The 20,432-nt window shown below is 38.4% G+C and overlaps 1 protein-coding gene across 2 annotated transcripts in view; it reads right to left on the reverse strand.

Annotated features, from left to right (window-relative positions):
- ALCAM (activated leukocyte cell adhesion molecule) overlaps positions 1-19,835 on the reverse strand; it is a 217,034-nt gene extending 197,199 nt beyond the window's left edge. For both annotated transcript variants that reach the window (XM_035000240.1, XM_035000239.1), the window contains exon 1: positions 19,184-19,835. In XM_035000240.1, coding sequence (XP_034856131.1) covers positions 19,184-19,256 — 73 coding nt within the window. In that variant the 5' untranslated portion in view covers positions 19,257-19,835. The remainder of the gene's footprint in view (positions 1-19,183) is intronic.
- Between the last annotated feature and the right edge of the window lie 597 nt (positions 19,836-20,432).

The raw sequence follows: 20,432 nt of genomic DNA on the forward strand, positions 1-20,432 counted from the left end.
GTTAGTAGTACATTTTGTATCCTGCAACATCCAAAGAGAAAAAGCTAATAGATTGTGCAATATTTCCAGAAGGCAAAGTAAATAACCAACAAAAAAGTAAAGTAAAAGATGATCTTATGCTTGAAGTTGTTTCTGGGCTTTGTTTGATGGTTTCTTGGGTTGTTTTTTTTTTTCTTTCTGTGGGTGGAGAAGCCTATTTTATTTTTATTTCCGCCTGCCGTTCCTATAGCAAACTCATTTGGAAGCTCAGCCTGTTTGACTACTAAATACTGCTGTGGAAAATATAAGTACTTCTGTTACTCTATTTCTCTTATGAAGAAATCTCTAAATTTCTATTTTAAAAATGACCTGGTGTAAAAAGAGGAGTCAAAACTCAAAATTTGTCAGTTTGAAATATCATTAACACTTAATATGCTATTAACCAGAGTGAGATTCAAACTATTGAGAAAATCCATGTTTATTGTGTGACTTGCTCACAGTACCTTTGATGTTTGTTTTCAAATTAAAGGATTTAAGTTCAGAAGGGTAGCATTCTAAACACTGGAGACTGTGCTGGAAGAAGAAATGATTCTAACCATTTCGTAGTTCCTGAATTAGAGCTTTGTTTGTGAGGAGCAAGCATGCTTCTCAAAAATGTGCCTAACTCGATAGGAAAAAATAAAACATACCCTTCCACATGAATTTAATTTTTTAAAGAAAAAAAACTCAGTGAGTTGTGGACTCACTGAGTAAGCAGGTAAAGATAAATATAAATATATTTACTTTAATGTGATGACAGGTCAAGTCTAGGTCTGTCAGGAAACAGAGTCAATATCTAGGGGTAGGGAATATGAGGAAAGGGGTAGGAAGGTAGGGTGTGAGGGGAAGTCTTGCAAAATCTAAGCATGGGAAATAATGTCCCTAGCCAATGAACATGGATTTTATTGGGCTCTATTTGTGAATAAACCAAGGAAAAGAACTGGTGACTAGGACCAAATTTCTACTTTATGCTGGCCTTGAATATTTCTATTCTGTTGGCCCATGAATGAACCATTGTGCAGTTGATTCCAAACAGATGCACAAGCACCTGTTCTAACCAGACATTTCACTGGTTCATTTTTGTTTTCCTAAATCTGCTTTTCCAATAACCATTTCTTGTTCCTTCAAATTTGTTCAGTCATCAGACTTCCCTTCCTAGAATTTGAGTAATCACCCACTTATCTCTCTCTTACACTCATTTCTCTAATTTTAACTTCCTCTACAAACTTGGGAAGTAAACTCTATTCCAGCCCTAGCCTCACTGTTTGGGTAAAGGGCAGGAGAAGCTCAATGCTCAAGTTTACCTCAGGCACACTGATCCCTGGATTTAGAGCAGATCATTCAATAGTATATTAATAATATATGCTCTATCCATCAGTAGGGAAGGAATTTCAAAAACACTGTCTTCCTACATTCTCACTAGCTGAGGCATGAACCTGTATAGACAAGCCTTCTGCACTCCCCACAGTATACACACATATGCTCAGTTGGAAACTGATAGGCACATTGTATATTTACTTAATTTTATTATTAAATGATATTCCCTACCACTCCTTAATTCAACTTCAGTTTATAGCAAACTAATGCCATTCAGATTCCTAAACTTTGATAAAGAATCATGAATTCACATTGCAGACTTTGACAAGCACTGCTAAATTTGGTCAGAATTCTCAGGATTTCAAGAGAGCTTTGCATCAAAATTTCTCTGTAAGAAGTTTCTAGAAAGCCATTGCTCTTCCCCCTTCAAGATAAAAGAAATTTAGTGATTGTTACTAACAGGAGAGATCCAAACTTGGAATTACTAGAATATATTATCAGCTATCAGCAAAGCAGAAAAAGAAAAACTCTTTTATAGTATAATGCTACTGATCCACATAATTATAATCTGTGGCAGTATCTTTTTTTTTTTTTTAATAGCCATTTCCCTTTCATGCTAATTTCCAGGTCTCGTCTTTCTCTTCTTTCTGTAGAGAGGTCCTCTCATTCCCTCTTGTACCTTCCTCAGCAGAACAATCTCTCCTCTTAAACATCACTTGTCCTCTCCTGTTACAGAATACTCACTTTTCCTGTGATCACATCCTTTACCATAAAACTTAACTTTTTAAACCTATTTACACAGAATAAAATAAGGCTTGTTGATGATGAAAATTATTTCACCACATTAACCCTGAACCCTGTTTCCATTGAAAATGGAGAACTCACTTACTTATATATTGTCTTACATGTTTGTTGGGCCATTTTTTGGGGTCATATACTGTTAATGTGAAACCTATATTAGATGCCAAGAATCCAAGAATCCAGGCAATATTTGTCATAGGAATGGACAACATTTTTTCTAGTGGTTAAAAAAAAAAAAAATTAATCGTCATGTAGACTATTTGATTAATCCAGACTCTTGACAAGTCACTGATATGGCCTAACCAGTTTTACATATTTGAAGAAAGAGAAAGTTCCATTTCCTTGGCTTTTATTTGATAATACCTTTACTCTGACTACTTTTTGATGCATATGCTATACTGCATTCAAAGTCCTATATTGAAAAGGCTAAATGTGAGATTTGATTTTATAATTAAAAAACTAAAAAAGTACAGTTGTCAAACTTAAAATTGGCTATACAAATGTATCGGTAATTCTTTTGTGAAGTACTATTATATACGTAGTATAAAAGGTTTTCAATAAATGGGATCTGCCATTTATTGTAGCACATCTGCCACAATGTGCTAGATTTATATTGGTTTATCTGGATATGTACTCTTATAACATATTATATTAGAAAATATATAGATATATAAATTTAAATATATAGATATATAAATTTAATATATATTAAATATATACTAAATTAAATATATGCTAAATATATAGATATATAAATATATAAATTTATATTAGAAAAATATAAAAATTTCTGGGTGGGAACTCAGGAGACAACCTGACTATAAGACTTAAGTAAAAAATTCCTAAAAGGATTTTTTATGAGGCATGAGAGAATAAAACCAGGATAAAGATGTTAAAATTCAGAGTAACTGGGAAGAATACAAAGTAAGGCAAGAAATAAATCAAGAACTCTGAAAAAAGCTTTAAATAAAAAGATTATAGAAATTAAAATTATTTTGCCCAGGGAAGAGGCATCAGACTTAAAATTATTACATTTTCATCTATCAAGTACCATCAAATAATGAGATACAGTTTTAACTCCAATTCTGAACTTTTTTTAAAAATCAGTAATGGCCTATTTCTTAAAATGATATGTTAGTTGCAGGAACACAAGTTTTGTTTTGCAGTAAAAATAAAGTATTTCCATTTTTTTCATGAATTTTTCTTGGGTTTGTGTCTGAATTTTAAAAATTCTTCAATAGAAAATGCTTTTGCAAAAGTAATACCAGACTTTCTCTAAATTATTTCTAATATTTTACTGTTAACAGCATTCAAGGGATGACCCACAATACACATGTATTTTCTGTGGTATAGATATATTAAATTTTGCCTGCATGACTGGTTAACTTTCTCATGAAATCTTTTCTATACTTTTTTTGCCATATTCTGGAAAATGTCCTGCTCCACCGGTTTAATTTAAGAATTAAAAATAAGAGAAATAAAAATATTACCTCTCATGTACTGCCTATTGAGAAGGTATCCTTACAGTTATCCTAGAAAAACCTACAGTTTTAAAAATAAGTTAGTTTAAATTAATTTCTATATTTCTCTGGATGATCTTACATTTAATGTTCAATGTTTATAGAAGCTCTAGAGGAACAAAGTTATCAAAGTTTTTATTTTATGTTAGCCTGGATTGGCACCTGGAAGAAAAACTAGGCTAACTCAATTCCATTTTTCCATTTCTTTCTTTTTTTTTCTTTTTCTTTTTCTTCCTTCTTTCCTCCCACCTTTTTGCTTTTCCTCTCTCCCTCTCCTCCTCCTCCAGCTTCTTTTATTCTATACATTACTCAGTGCTCATCACTATAAGTGTATTCCTAAGCCCCTTTATCTATTTTACCCATCCCTTCCCTCAACCTCCCCTCTGGCAACCACCAGTTTGTATTTTAAGAGTCTGATTTTTGGTTTTCTCTTTTTCCCTTTGTTCATTTGTTTTATTTCTTTAAATTCCACATATGAGTTGAAATCTCATGGTATTTGTCTTCCTCTGTCTGACTTATTTCACCCAGCATTCTACCCTCTAGGTTCATCCACGTTGCTGCAAATGGCAAGATCTCATTCTTTATACATCTGAGTAATATTCATATAGATAGATATAGATATATACACCCCACATCTTCTTTATCCATTCATCTGTGGATGGACACTTGGGTTGTTTCCATATTTTTGCTGTCGTAAATAATGCTGCAATACCATAATGCTTTGATTACTACAGCTCTGTAGTGATCTTTAAGTCTGGGATTATGATACTTCAAGCTTTGTTCTTCTTTGTCAAGATTGTTTTGGGTATTCAGAATCTTCTGTGGTTCCACACAAATTTTAGTATTACTTGTTCTAGTTCTGTGAAAAATGTTCTTGGTATTTTGATAGAGATTGCATTACATCTGAGGATTGCTTTGGGTAGTATGGATATTTTAACAATATTGGTTCTTCCAAACCATAAGCATGGAAATCTTTGAATAGATACTAACTCAATTCCATTTCCTTTTATACTTCATCTGTATAGCTTGAGTAGACTATGGCAAATGTTTTTGTGGGTTTTGTTGAGAACCATAATTCAGGAGACTTATCATTCTCGAATTAAGTTTCTAAAAGCAACTGAAAGTTTACCTCACTATAAATATTTCTTATTCATATGTGAATGTATTTGCAATTTTAAATAAGTTTCATTAATCAAGATTTCTAATTTTTATTAATCCATTTATTCAATCATCATATATGTTCTGAGGATATGTTATATATCAGCAGACACGAAGTTAAAAAAAGATTAAAGGGCGCCTGGGTGGCTCAGTCGTTAAGCGTCTGCCTTCGACTCAGGTCATGATCCCAGGATCCTGGGATCGAGTCCCACATCAGGCTCCCTGCCCGGCAGGAAGCCTGCGTCTCCCTCCCCCACTCCCCTTGCTTCTGTTCCCTCTCTCGCTGTGTCTCTCTCTGTCAAATAAATAAATAAAATCTTAAAAAAAAAAAAAAAAGATTAAAAAGACAGCCCCTGCCTGCAGGATCTCAAACCAAGGGAAGAATGGCAAGAATAAACAGGCAATAAGTGAAGTGAGCTCTGAAACTACAGAGGATGGACACTTTACAAAGATCGGGGAAGAATTTTTGGAGGAGATGGAATCTAAATTCTGTTCTGAAGGATGGGGATACTAGTTATTCAGGCAAAAAAAAAGGGCGATGGGAGAGGGTGTGACAGAGAGTGTTCTAGAATAAGACAGTGACAGGGAACAAGAAGGCTATGGTACATTTAGAAGTATGGCTGGGGCATGGAATTCCAGGAAAGACTGTGTTGAAAAATGTAACTAGAACCTTTAATGCTATGCTAACCAATTTTGTATTTTATCCTCATTCTAATGGGGAGCCACAGACTTATCTTAAGCAGAGCAGGAATCTATTCATCTTATATAATTTTAGAGGCAGAGGGGAGAAGAGATTAGAGAAGGGCTAGACTGAAGTTTGAAAAATCCATTGACTGTGCTTATTTTTTACTTCCTTAAAATATTACATCACCATGCTCTATTTTACTCTGAATCCACAGAATCTACATATACCTGTCTTTTAAACACACATGCTTTCATATTCCTAAGTTACCTCTCGCCTACTTACACTAATGACCTAAAACAACAATATGTTCTCAGACGCTGTGAACAACAGCCTGCAAGGTGTCTCATTTCCACCTTTAAATTTACCTTTAAATTTAGGTTTCAACCTCAGAATTGCAATGCAATGATGTTTCATTATCAGATGAGAATTATGTCATAATGAATATGATACTTCTAATTAGTGAACAAAGTTTGGAAATTTGTGGATGACTTATTTGTGTTATAAAGTGAGGAGATTCAAGGCTATACCCAAAAAATAATATGATGTCCCTGTCATTCATACGCCATTTCTTGAATGAGGGGAAAAAACGTGTAGTGAAAAGGAGCTATAACTGGCAATTTTATAATTTTGAACAACCTGAGGCCGCTCTTTTTTATGTACTCATGGGAGTAAATTGGATTTATAATCATATTTTGGGGAAGGTGGAAAGATTAACTGAGATTAAATAATTGAATAATACTAACAATTTATAGAAAGCTTATTATTTGACAATCACACTGTTGAATGAGCTTATCCCTACTGCACAGGTTAGGACAGGAGAAGGGTTAAGCCATTTGCCCAATGTCACCCTGATTCTTAGGTGGAGACGAGAGACATGGGTTTCAAAACCACACAATCTGGCTCCAGAACCACATTCTCAAACTCTAATCTATAATGGAAAGTAAGCACAATAAAACAATTACTTACTTTAAAAGAATCCTTAAAACTATAATGAGTAAGCTACAGGCCTCAATCCCCAGGCTGCTCTCTTAACAGCACATCTTATTTCAAGATGAAATGTTTAAAAGCTGTCACTGGGTTGGCAATTCTTAAATATGCCAGAGAACTGGGCCATTTCTTTAACTCATAGCATTTTAGTAATAAATTAGGAGGTCTAATGTGTGGGATTATACAATTTTCTGCAAAACTCAACAAAATAATTTCCATTTTGAATAAAAAAATAAATAGGGATCATCATTTTAAATGTTTTTTTTTTAATTGGACCTCCAATATTGCTTTCCATCAATTCAAACCTATACAAATTTCTCTAAGTCAATGTATAATTTTGAATCTTAGAATTTTTAAGCTTCAAAGCTCTTGGAAATCATATGATACAGTACTTCCATGACAAAAGTGAATCTCATAAAAGGTAAATAAATTGTCATGGTCACACACAGGTGATGGATCAACTTGAATTGAAAATATAGTTGGAGTTATCTGAATCAAGGGGATAGTTGGGAAAATAAAAAAGAGAGAAAGATGTGAGTGTAGACTGGTTCCATGTAGAAATCTATAATCATTTGGTTAAAAATCTAGGCATTGCCATCAGAAGGGATGAATAACCTACTATTTACATCGACATGGGTGGAACTGGAGGGTATAATACTAAGTGAAATAAGTCAATCAAAGAAAGACAATTATCATATGGTTTTACACATACGTGCAATATAAGAAATAGTGCAGAGGATCATATGGGAAGGGAGGGAAAACTGAATGGGAAAAAATCAGAGAGGGACACAAACCATGAGAGACTCTTGACTCTCTGGGAAACAAACTGAGGGTTGCGGAAGGGGAGGTGGGTGGGGGAATGGGGTAACTGGGTGATGGGTATTAAGGAGGGTACATGATGTGATGAGCACCGGGTGTTATACGCAACTGATGAATCATCGAATGCTACATCTGAAACTAATGATGTGCTATATGTTGGCTAATTGAATTTAAATTAAAAAAAAAAAAAAATCTAGGCAGAGTAATTGAGAAAAATACCAGCTATTTCTCCTCCCCTATTCAAATATATAGCTGTTTCCATTTAATAGATAACACAAAAGTAGTATCAAAAAATTCAGTATTTTATCATTGGAAATAAACTTTGTTCTCCTTTGATGCCTTGCTACATTAGAGTGAAGTATGCTTTATGGGAGTATAGCCACTTTAATTTCTTCTAGGGATTTATTATCCAAAGGATACAGAGAACTAAAAACCAGGATTTTAAAGCATATATTATTTGTAGAAGCATTTTTGAATCCCATTAATAAGGATATTACTCAATTTCTAAAATATTGTTAACATTCAAATTATAGATTCTTAATAATTTCACTATTAAATTAGACACCACCAGAAAATCATAATAAACAGAAGCACCCTACAGTATTCATAAAAGGAAAGTAGTGGAGCTCCCTCTATTGAATTATAGTTGAGAAAATGTGCCTTGTATATAAAATCATAATTTTATCAAAATTATTATAATAGTAAAATTTTTTCTCTTTCTAATGTCTAGTATCTTTCAAATTATAGAAACACATACACAATATCAATTTCTAAGGATAATTTTATAAACTACAGATGTCCTTATAATTTTAGAGTATATATTCTTTCTTAATAGTTTTGGCTTCCAGGAATCACATTTAAGATTGTAATTTTCAATTTGTGGGGTTTTTTTGTTTGTTTGTTTGTTTTCCTTGAGTTGATAAAACTGAAATTGCTTGACTGATATTGGGACTATGAAACATTCTAATAAGAATATGAAGTCCAACTTTGTTATGGAAATCCCCCAAAATGCACTTAGATGGAACTGAAATATATCTTCCAATCAGTAAAGTGAGGTATTTTCACATATTTTTCTGGTATGAATAAACTGACATTATTATAGTTTTATGATTACTAAAAAATGTGATTCATAACAATTATTGGTTGAGAGTCCACTATGTGTCAGGCTCTGAGAAATGCTATACACTCCATTACCTTATTGGGATATCTGTATCAAATGAACTTGGTAATATTGTTATCCTCATATTACAAATCAGAAAACAGATACAAGAGCTAGAAAATCAAACTAATGCTCAGATCCACCACCCAAGCCCTGGGACTCTGGTGCAATAGGGCCTAGGCTATGTATTGATAGTCTGTGAAATCTGTGAGCACTGACATTCCATAAAAATTAAGCAGAGAATTATTTTTTTTAAATATCACAGAGGTATAACCGTACTATCTACAATAAAATCACTATTCAGGCAGTTCAAATCCTTTCTAACCAAACATTTTGGATCAATTCTAAAAAATGATAACCTCTAAACCATACCCTGAAACTCTACTCTTTTTTTATTGTTTTATCATTTATTTTAGAAAGGAGACATATTTCTTATCAGCAAAGAGAAAAACAGCTGAGCAGATGCAGGTTTTGTTTTAATAAACAGATACTTATTTGTCATTCTAGTGTGATAAGAAAAGCCATTTATCTCATACTAAACAGTCATTTCCAAAAGAAATTTTCTATTTGAGAACCAGATTACCATCCACTGGGGTTGGGTTGAGTAAAGGATTAATCCAACAGGGTAAATCCAAATATGTATTACATTTTACTCTTAGATCTGGTAGCAAAAGCATTATTCATATTTAGAGCCAAGCCCATCTCTGCAAAAGTATAAAACCTATGTCTTATAACCAACATAAGCATTTTTCTTGGGAAGTGTCATAGCTATCACCAGGTAGAGAAAATGCTTGCAGAATAAAGTATACATGCCACAAGTTGAAATATTTAAAACTAAATGCTAGGCAGAAACTGCTTTATTTTTGAAATTAGTTTGTGCATACTAGTGTTAATTCCATCATGAATATTTGTTGCCTTGTTTAAAAAATATATTCTCAGCACATACTTGTTGAAAACTCTTCATAGACATATTGTTATATTTTTTACATAGAAGTTGCAATAAAAATATGTTTTACTCTTTTCCATAATAGGTCTAAAAATTACAGGGTAAAACATATTTAATGGCACTAAATTTACAGAAGATGATACTTTTTATCCACTAGTAAGTGGATAAAATTTTGAAGAGCCTGTTAAAACACACTTGTTGGAAGAATTAAAATATGACTTACTTAAAAATAACTGAATCTGTTTAGTAAGACCTGTTATGCAGGGTTTACAAAATGGCATTAGTCAATCCGCCTACACAATGTATATTTACCTACAATGAACTAACACAAATATTTGGAAACCATTTGTGTAATATAAAACAATATCAACTATTCTTAAGGCTCACGTTGTTGTCTCTTAATCCACTGTTTCAGTTAATCTGATCCCATTGAGTATGAATCTTCCAAAATGAAAGGAAATATGAACTTACATTTACACAGTTCATGTTCTAAAAGTTAGCCATCTTATGTAGAAAGAGCGATGATAATAATTCATTATAAATGCACTTATTTCACCCATTTTCAGCCCCAATACATGCATCATAAATTTAAGCACCAAACTATCTAAAGCTTTTGCCTTACATGTGAGCATGTGTGTGCCTATTACTCTTATAATTCTCATTTTTCCCATAGTTTTAAATAAAGAAGAATCAACTTATTATCCTGGTTTTTTTTTTTTAAGTTATACTTTCTCCATAAGTCTGTACTATTAATATGAGGGAGGGGCATCCCCATATGCTCTTGTTGGGATTCTAAAGATATATACTCTTTTTTAATTGAAAAATAACATACAGCATTGTATTAGTTTTAGGTATACAACACAGTGATATATGTATATATTGCAAAATGATTATCACAAGTTTAGTTAACATCTCATCACCACACAGTTACAATTTTTTCTTATGATAAGAACTTTTAAGATCTTCTCTCTTAGCAGCTTCCAAATATACAATACAATATATACTCTCTGAACTGTAATTTTAGAATTTCTTCCTAAATGAAAAATGCACATATTCTTTGACTCAGCAATTTCACATTCAGGACTTTTCCTACCAACGTAATGGCACATATGAACAAGAACATATATTAGGATGTTCACTACAGTCATGTTTGTAACAAAAAAGACTGGAAACAGTCTACATTTCTAAGAACTGGGGAAATGGTTAAATGGTGTGTACAATAAAATCCAAAACACCTTCAAAAATGAGGTAGAGCTATATGTGCTGATATGGGGTAATCGCTAACTCTCCAAAATGTGATGTTAAGTAGAAAAGGAAAGGTACAAAATGGCATGTATAGTATGTTCCCACTTGATTTTTTTTTAAAGGGGGGAAGTATATATGCAAATATTTACTTGTATGTGAGTATTTGAATAAGATCAAACAGACCCTCTCTGAACCCCTCAATCGGTGAGTAAATTAGGGAAATCATAGGAAAAGTATTCGAAGGACTTCAAAGAATTCCTGGTGACCTCCAGGAGTTAGAAGCCATGTTCCTTCCCATGTTGACATCTTAACTCATGCCATTCTCTCAGCCCATATCTTCTGCTTGATTATTCCTCAGCACATACTTCAGATGTTACTTCCTGAAAGAACGTTGCCAAATTTTTCCTAAAGTCCAGGCCAAGTCTGGCCATTCTGATGTAAAATGCTCTTTATTTGTCCTTGTAGTACCTAGCAAAACTTCTAGCAAATTATATCATTAGTTGACTGATGTCTATTTCCCAGAGAGAACATAATTTCTTGGCGTGACAAGACCTTAACTGTCTAGTAGTTAGTTTTATTGCAGTATTCCCAGCACCAAGCACAATGCTTTGCACATACTGAGCACTCAATAAACAATTACTGAATGCTGTTATATATGCTGAATGGCTAATTTCCATGAGTATTTTAAGTTTTTATTTTAATTCCATTTAGTTACCATACAGTGATATTTTAGTTTCAAGTTAATTTAAATGAGTTTTAATCTTGGACTGGCCAACAATGTGACACTTAGACAAGTATCTAAGTAATTTTAAGGTCCTTTATACCTCCAAACCTTGAATCTATGAGTTTAGGCATAAATGAAACTAAGAACATTGTTGTCTCAAAAAACTGGCTAATTTGCTATGGAATTTTAGGTAATCTTTTAACCTCTGGCTTTATCTATCTCAGCTGTCAAATAAGAGAACTGAACCAGCTGAACGTCCAAGGCAATTTCTCATTTTTTCCAACAATACCTCTTCTATCACATTTTACTTCTGATCATGATTTGCATGCCTTTAACCCTTCAAAATTGTGTGCACTCTCTCCCTCTCCCTCCCCTCCCTTTCTCTCTCTTCTCTTTCCTTCTCTTATCCTGTTTTTTTTTTTTTTTTAAGTTATACTTTCTCCATAAGTCTGTACTATTAATATGAGGGAGGGGCATCCCCATATGCTCTTGTTGGGATTCTAAAGATATATACTCTTTTTTAATTGAAAAATAACATACAGCATTGTATTAGTTTTAGGTATACAACACAGTGATATATGTATATATTGCAAAATGATTATCACAAGTTTAGTTAACATCTCATCACCACACAGTTAAGATCTTCTCTCTTAGCACTCTCTCCCTCTCCCTCCCTCCCTTTCTCTCTCTTCTCTTTCCTTCTCTTATCCTGGTTTTTTTTTTTTAAGTTATACTTTCTCCATAAGTCTGTACTACACACACACACAAACTTTCCATAATTTTATTTCAGGGACGATAAGGGTTCAGCCATAGGATAGTGGTTTTATTGACACTGCTTGAGCCTCTATAATCTCTCATATTCTCTCATAGGATCTAGAAGAGGAAGGTGTAAACAATGAATATGGGGCTAAGTAAGGATACTTGCTGCTGTCATATCCCCCACTGGTTGACTGACTGCAAAAATGGTACTAATTCTCTCTCCTGGGGTTTATCCACACTATTTGCCAAGTTTTTTAGCTCCTTCCATTCAGTAGGAGGAGATGATTTCCCCACCCTTGAATTTGAGCTGGGCTTGGGACTTGTCTTCCCCAGCTGATTGTGGCAGAAGTGATGGTTTGCCAGAAGAAGCTTTCCATATTTCTGCTTTCTCTTAGAACCTTGCTTTCACCAAGAGACTAAGTCTAGGGAAGCCTATTAGAGAATGAAAGACCATGGAGAAGAGTCAATTTTCCTGAATGACGACGAGCCAACTCCCAGAAGCAAAACTGCCTAGCCTGACATGCAGCAAATTATAGTAAAACGAAGATACCTAACTAAAATCAGAAAAACACCCAACTCTCCAGACTAAGTTGCCAGAATGCAAAATAATGAACTGCATAAAGTGGTTGCTGTTTAAACCACTATGTTTTGGAGTGCTCTATCACACAGCCTAGTTAACTGATATACTATGGTTCAAAATTTAATAACAGTAGCTACACATGTTTTTATGTTCTCTTCTTGATTTGGAACTAGGTAAATTCCATACCCATAAACCCTCCAACCATTAGGGAAAATACTCGGAAATGTGCTGACAAGAGTTTTAGCCACAGTGACCAATGCCCTCTCTCTTCATTCGGCCTTATTAGTGAGGACCAAACCACGGCATCCTTTACTTTGTGTGCTTAGATAATATTCTCTCAACCTTTCCTACCTCAATTCCTTTTTGGGGTTTTCTGAGTACCTGAAACACTTATTTAGATGGACCAAATAACACATGGGTGCCTAATTAGGAATAGTCAGTCTTGGCACGAATTGTCCTAGCCATATTGTTGGCTGCCCCAAGTCAGGTCACCAGTTGTAACTGACACAACTGTAGCTTACATGTACAAAAAGACTTAAGAGCTTCCTTCAATTGTATATGTATCCCTGATAATTATTTTCAAATCCAATTAATAGTGGAGCTACTGAGAAACCTCAAAGAAGAATAGAATGGGAATTGTGCAAAATGGCTGAGAAGGAATTTCAGGATCAGACTGAAATCAGCCTTCCCTAGATAAGAAGTATAGCTCCCAGGTGAATTTCAAACACCATTATTCTCTTGGTATCTCAGGTCAATTTGGTTTCCATTCCAAATACGGGATCCTTAATGTTTTACACCCACTACAATATTCTAAGGTTCCAGGATACAACCTCACATCTCTCCTATACTGGACATTAAAAGGGCTTGTGGCCTCTTATTGGTATTTCATTGTACCTGATTTAAAAAAAAAGGTTAGAAATATGCATTTTGTCAGGATGACAGTACTTATAGTTAAGTAGTCTAAGACAGACATATCAACAGGCACGTCATTAATAATCATGGTGGCTATATAATTTGTCATCCCAACCGCACTTTTGAGGGTGAAATAAGATACCATTAATAATTGAATCAGGACATCAGGATAAACCAGGACTGTCGTGGCTATAATGGGATGTATGGCTCATGGAGTAATAGAGAAGGCAGTTTTAGGGGAAAAAGGTTGGGGGGGTGGGCAGGGCTGGCTAACAAGCCAGAGAAGGTGGACAGAGGTCTAATTTCTGATTAAGCTATTCTCCTGCAGTTTAGTTTCATTATGTTGCAATACTATGAATTCTTAGACACAGGCATGCTCATTGAAATACTTCAACTCAAAGTCGAATTAAGTAATCCTTTGATTAGAATTGTTTTGGGTTGGACCAATTTCCCCTTGAATGGAATGGATAATTGAGAACTGACTGGATAAATAAGAGAGTAAACACTAAAAGCTAATTTCATTCTCGGAACACACACTACAATAATGGACTATGATAATAGGTTACCATAAAACAAAACTGAATACCACAGCACATTTAGAACTAGTTCTAGCTGAAATATATATGATATTACATCTAGTAATAAGGTGGGGAGGGAAGCACATAAATTCTGTTATTTAAACAAAGAATCAACTGGATGGAAATATCAGTGACTCCGAATATATAATAATAGTTTGTACACCATAGGATACTTGTAATAACTATAGGATTTAACCTCATCCAATAGTCTATAATATCCTCTTCTTAAATATAAAAGACATACGTTAGGGGCGCCTGGGTGGCTCAGTCTTTAAGCGTCTGCCTTCAGCTCAGGTCATGATCCCAGGGTCCTGGGATCGAGCCCCGCCTCAGGCTCCCTGCTCGGCGGGAAGCCTGCTTCTCCCTCTCCCCCTCTCCCTGCTTGTGTTCCCTCTCTCGCTGTGTCTCTCTGTGTCAAATAAGTAAATAAATAATTTTTTTAAAAAAGATTGTATTTATTTATTTGAGAGAGAGCGAGAGTGAGAGAGATCACAGAAGGAGAGGGGGAGGGAGAAGCAGACTTGCCACGGAGAGGAGAGCCCGATGCGGGGCTGGATCCCAGGACCCTGAGATCATGACCTGAGCTGAAGGCAGACACTTAACCAACTGAGCCATCCAGGCGCCCTATACATTCTATTTTATCACAGCTGCACCTATGTTGCTTTCTTGCATATTTGGGACATATATGCATGTGTCTGCTTGAGTTAACAGCTTTAGAGAGCTAGAGCTCTTTGGTGATGTTTTATTCTAAATAAATGGCCAGAACAGAAAGAAATGTGTTTAAGACTATGGGACAAGGAGATTATAAAGCATTTAAGATACTGTATGACAAAATACTGCCATCTAACACCAAGTTATGCAGACAACTTAGTGCTCAATTTTACAAAGGCCTATGTTTAGTGACATGAAAACTTGAGGGAAAAAAAGAAAAAGGAGAAAAAAGAAAACAGACATTTTTGCCTGACTTAAAAAAAATGGTCACAATGATAATTAAATGTAATAGTGCTTTTCTATTAATAATATAATAAAAGTCTTAATTAATATAGCATGTTTTAGTTGAAAAATTCAAAATGCTGAGCAAGGGAATTACTAATTTCATCAAAATCAAAACCATGCATTACAAAGGAAGAGAATTTTACAAATGGGAAATAAGAAGGAACAGAAAAATAGCTTTCCCAAAGTCAGAACATTCTTATATGGCATAACTGAAAACTGAACACATGAGTGCTGACTCCAATAAAAAAAAATAATAATTTCTGGTAACACTCAAGGCTATTAAAGTAGGTTTTTATTCATTTTCCTCTTTTTAATAAGTTAACAGCAAACAAGCATTCTCTTCCAAAATTCTATTTAAAAAGATAAGTTAGATAAAAGTCCAGAAAAGTTTGGAATTTTGTCACAAAAATATTTTGGATTTGTATAGATTTTAAAACCACAGGAAAACTTTATCATTTTCTATTTCCTTCTATATTGCGCTTAAAACCAACTATTTTGTTTAGGGGCATCTTTAGGATGTACACACAGGCTTTGTCACATGAGCATATTAGCATCAACGATCACTTACATTTCATTCTAGGAAACATATATGCAGTTTAAATAGAGGTAATCTTCCAGGAGAGATGGGTTACCCTAATGGGGTTTTTTGAGACCTAAAAATCTTTCCCACTGTTGGGATTTCTTTTCCCAGGACAGTGAGATACTAATTCCTCTCTATCACACTTTTTTTTTTTTTTTTTTAATAGCCCTGTTCAGGCCTGGACGACTAAGCACAAGATATTGTAATGGATTTATACAAGTAGGAAAAAAGATGGAAAATTCGCAATTGGGTTCCATTGACATTTTCTAGCAACGCAATTTATATGAACTGTATCCATTCAGTCTGTCTGAAAGCATTAGAAAAATACAATTGGATAATGACTCTGCCTTGCCCAAATCAGCTTTTTACCTTAAGTCATTAGAAACAGTTTTGATCTAAAGAGATCTCAGAGAATAGATCCTTAGTCCACTGTTTTACTTACACATGAGAGAGCCAAAGTCCGAGTATGTGAAATAACTTGCTCAAGTGTCCAAAGGTGAATGATGTTGAGCCAAGCCTAGAAAAGCAGTTTACCGAAAATAGTACCCCATTAAGTTGTAAATTGCTATTGGATTAAATAAATCATCAAGGAAAAGGCAATATTTACTGGTAACTAAGCAGTTTGCAGCTTTTAAATTAATAAATTTTGGTAGTCCCACATCAGACAGTCTGCAAGGACATTATTTGAGTTGATGCTTTCCCCATGGCCTATTGAGGTAAAACTGAATGTGTTGAGAACATAATATCCCACTGTGGGGGGTGGGGGGGGGGGAGAAACTTTAAGTGTGCTTATGTCTTGGAATTAACCTTGTATCAGTGAGAAATTAAGAAAAATTCCTGAGAGGGGTGCACACAAATGACCCATGAGAAGAAACAGTTAACTGCAGGGTCCCACCTCCTTGTTGCAAATAATCAAGGAAAGCATTTTTAAAGCAATGCAAAATGTCACCACAGGCTGACGCTCTTTCTACAAGGATAATGAGATTCCTGTTTCCTCGGATGCTGAGCACTTACTTCATTGCCTTTATCTCCGAATTCAGTTTCTGTGGTTCGTGCATATTCTCCTCCTCCCTTCAAAACAGGTAACATGTCATGCCTGAACCATATCAATGACTACTTGGCAACTACAGACCAAAAGACCTTCAGGAACAGTTTCACAACTGGAATTTTTGTTCTCTAGGTCTCGACACATTACTACTAAAAGTGCTCCGGAAATAAAGGGCTGCCGGCGGGTAAGTCAGTTAGTCTCTTTGGTTAAGCCGGCCATTGGCACTGCAGCCCCACCGGGCTCAGCGATGCAGAGGGCTCCGAAGGAGGCGCACTTCCCTTGCAGGACTTGGGTCCTGAGTCTGGACAAGGCGCTTTCAGTGCCACAACCCTTTCTTTTAAAAAACACAGTGACATGGCACCAAAAATTCCGCACATATGCCAGCCCGATAAATTCAAGGAAACCACCGATCTGAGGGTCTGAGATTTCTGACCCTCAGATCAGCCGCGGTCGGCAGCGCGGCGAGAACACTCCCCGCTCACCGAAAGCGCGCAGCTGGGTACTGGTGGAAACGCGAGCTTGCCACTCCAAAAGAATCCCGTAGAAGGAAGTCTGAAAGCGGAGCCTCTCCCTTTTTAGCAGTTAAATGTGAGGGATTATCTGTCCCCCGAGGTGGCTCAACGGAAAATAAATCCCAGAGCGACCGCACGGAAAAGGGAACTGGGCGTGTGCGAGTGGTCCCGGGGTGTGGGTGTAGGTGAGACTGCACTCTCAAAATGACGAGAGGGTTAAACTGAAAACCAACTGTGGGAGGATGGATCTTTGCATTTTACCAACGACCTCACCCCATCAACCCTCGTCTCCCCTCGGCTCCAGAGTGAGTACCCTTCCCTCCCAAATGGGGCAATGGGATCTTGAAAAAGTGAAATACACAATGTGCCAAAGTCAAGGGGGTCTCCCCTTCCCACCACCGGGTGTTCTTACCCCACCCCACCTGCTTTAAATCCGGTTCTACTCGCGTTTCACAGGCTCCGCCCCAGAGCCAGAGATTTGTCACAGAGGCTTCTTTCTCTAGCCTCAGAACTGCAGGTGAGCTCATTACCTCACACAGAAATGTAACTTTATCATAAAGAGATCCGGAGAGGGCACCCCCCCACCCCGCACCACCACCACTAGCGACACAGTAGCAGCAGTTCACAAACACTTGTGATCTTCAGACTCTAGCCCCCAGCCTCACTTTCCCTCTCTTCCTGGGAGAGATCCAGAGGCTTTCAAACCTCTGTTTTTGGCCTCAGTTTGCCAACAACTGAAAGGATGTGCAGAAATTAAAGATGCTAAAGGGAAGTGAGTCTTTCTTTAACAAAAACTAAAGAAAAGGGCACAAGAATAAACAGAAGCCGAAAAAAAAAAACAGGAAGTAGGAGTTTTTACTTGCAAATTACCTACGAAGGGCTAGAGATAAAACTTCAAAGGGAGAAAAAAATTCCAAAAAATCCTCAAGTCTAGCGATAAAATGAACCTAATGCTCTATCAACTGACGGCGAACATAAAAGATGCCCTGTAAGGACCAACTCGCGTCAGCCGACCGCTGGGTCTCAGGATGACAGCCCCAGGGGCCGTCCCTAGGGTAGGAAAGGGATTCCCGACTAGATATTTTAGTTATTGGGGATTTTGCCTATTTTTCTTCTGAGGCTCAGTACATAACTAAAAACTGGGGTTGAATCACAGGTCCTAAAAAATCCACAAATCGCTCACTAAGGTCTCAGAACCCTGGATTCCAGCTCAGGCTGTGTTCTTTGCCTACCACCACTCACCCCTACAATCACTACCCAGCCAGACAATGGGGGAGGGGGCGTTCAAACCATGATTTAAGCTGTAGGTTTTTAAGGGAGTGATCAAAGTCCTCCCTTTCTCTTCCACCCCTCCCTTCTTCACCTCTTACCGAGGGGAAATTACCAGTGATTTAATGCGAAAAAGTGCGGACAGACATTGCCAACGAGCTAAGCTAAAGGAAAACTGCCCCGAGCGCAGTGACGTGGACTTTGATATCCGGAGGCTGAAGGAATTGTCAGAGGGCAAGGGCTCGCCACCTAGGCGGGAGCCGCAGGGGGAAGGAGAGAGAACCAGACGAACCTCACGGGCCCCTGGAGCCCCAACCCCGTCAGCACCCAAAGTTCGTGGAGATTTACCCAATGCCCCCAGTCCCTGCCCAAACTTGAGCCAACCGGCCGGGCCCAAACGTGCGGCACAGGTGACTGAACCCAGGGCCAGCTCTGTGCCCGCACCGCCGTCCCCTTACCTCCCCCACACGCCCGGGCGCACTTCCCGGGAGGTGCGAGGCCCTGGCCGGGGACGTAGGAAATTACCCCCGGCCCACGTCGGCCTGGGGCTGCTCTGAGGCCCCTGCTCACCTGGCCTGAGGACAGCGGCGGAGATCAAGAGGCAGAAGACTAGACGGCAGGAGGGGCCCGCCTTCGATTCCATATTCCTCCTCCTCCTCGGGGGCCACCGACAGAGTCCGCGCCGCAGGAGGGGGCGTCGTCCCCGGCCCCGCGCTGCCCGCGAGCTCGCAGGTCCGAACACAGGGGCAGCGGCTTCTCCCAGACACACGGCCCCCCTGGGCTCTGGGCGCTGGACCTTGGGGTCTCCGCCGCAAGCAACTTCCCACCACGCAGTGCCCCAACTCTTCCTCCCTCTCCTTCAACACCTGCCCTTGGCCCCTGGGCTGCTCTTCCAGGCACCGATGACCCTCTCTTGCCTGGAGACACTTGAGTGTTTCGGAAAGGTGTACGTGGTTCTTTTGGGCTGGTCTGTTATTCTCCTTCTCTTGGAATAATAATTATAATGGTAGTGGCAGTGTGCATAAAAAGCCCGGTGCTAGAAAGGAATCGCCTAGGGTGGCAACAGGGGCGGTGAGTCCAGGCGGTCTCCTCAGGTGGCAGAGCGGTAGCAGCGAAAGCGGCGGCGGCAGCAGCGGTCTTCGGGCTGCTAGGAGTGGAGGGACTGGAAGGCGTGTGTAAGCTGCCTTTCTCCTCCTCCCTCCCACCTCCCTCTTCTCCCCTCCCTCCTCTCTCCTCCCCGCTTCCCAGGACGCGGCGCCGAGCAGGTGGTTGGAGCACCGACCTGCAGCCTAGAGGCGCTGCAGGACCGAGTCGCAGACCCAGTCCGGCTCTGGCACTTCGCGGGGGAGGCGCTCGCTTGGTCCCTGGGCCCCCGAGTAGGAGGGGCTTTCCCGTGGCTCCGCCCCCGGGGCCACTCTCGCCAATAGGGAGCAGACCCAGGAGCCGCGCGCGCCGCATGGGCCCGCGCGACTGCCTCTTTCCAGTGGCTTTACCGTCGCCCTCTCGGTGCGGACTTCCATTTCTTGGTGCCCACCCAGCCTCGCCAGGGTTTAAAAGCCGCTTGCCCCCGATTTCTATTACGGTGGCTCGCTCCTCAGGGATTTTTTCGGCGGTGATGTTGCAGCCTCCATCTTCAACGAAGAGTAGTGGGGCAGGACGGTGGGGGCGGAGAATTCACCGGGGGGAGGAGGGAGGGGGCGCGACTTGGGTCTAAGGGAGGGAGCGGACGAGGAAGAAAGGTCTGGAGGGCGTGGCGGAGGTGGACCCTCGCCTCCGGAGAGTTAACCGGAACAGCTGCTGGTCGGCCGGGGGCAATCCA

The sequence above is a fragment of the Mirounga leonina genome, unplaced genomic scaffold (assembly GCF_011800145.1).
Source record: "Mirounga leonina isolate KUSES-001 unplaced genomic scaffold, KU_Mleo_1.0 Mir_115, whole genome shotgun sequence".
In the NCBI taxonomy this organism is placed as follows: domain Eukaryota; kingdom Metazoa; phylum Chordata; class Mammalia; order Carnivora; family Phocidae; genus Mirounga; species Mirounga leonina.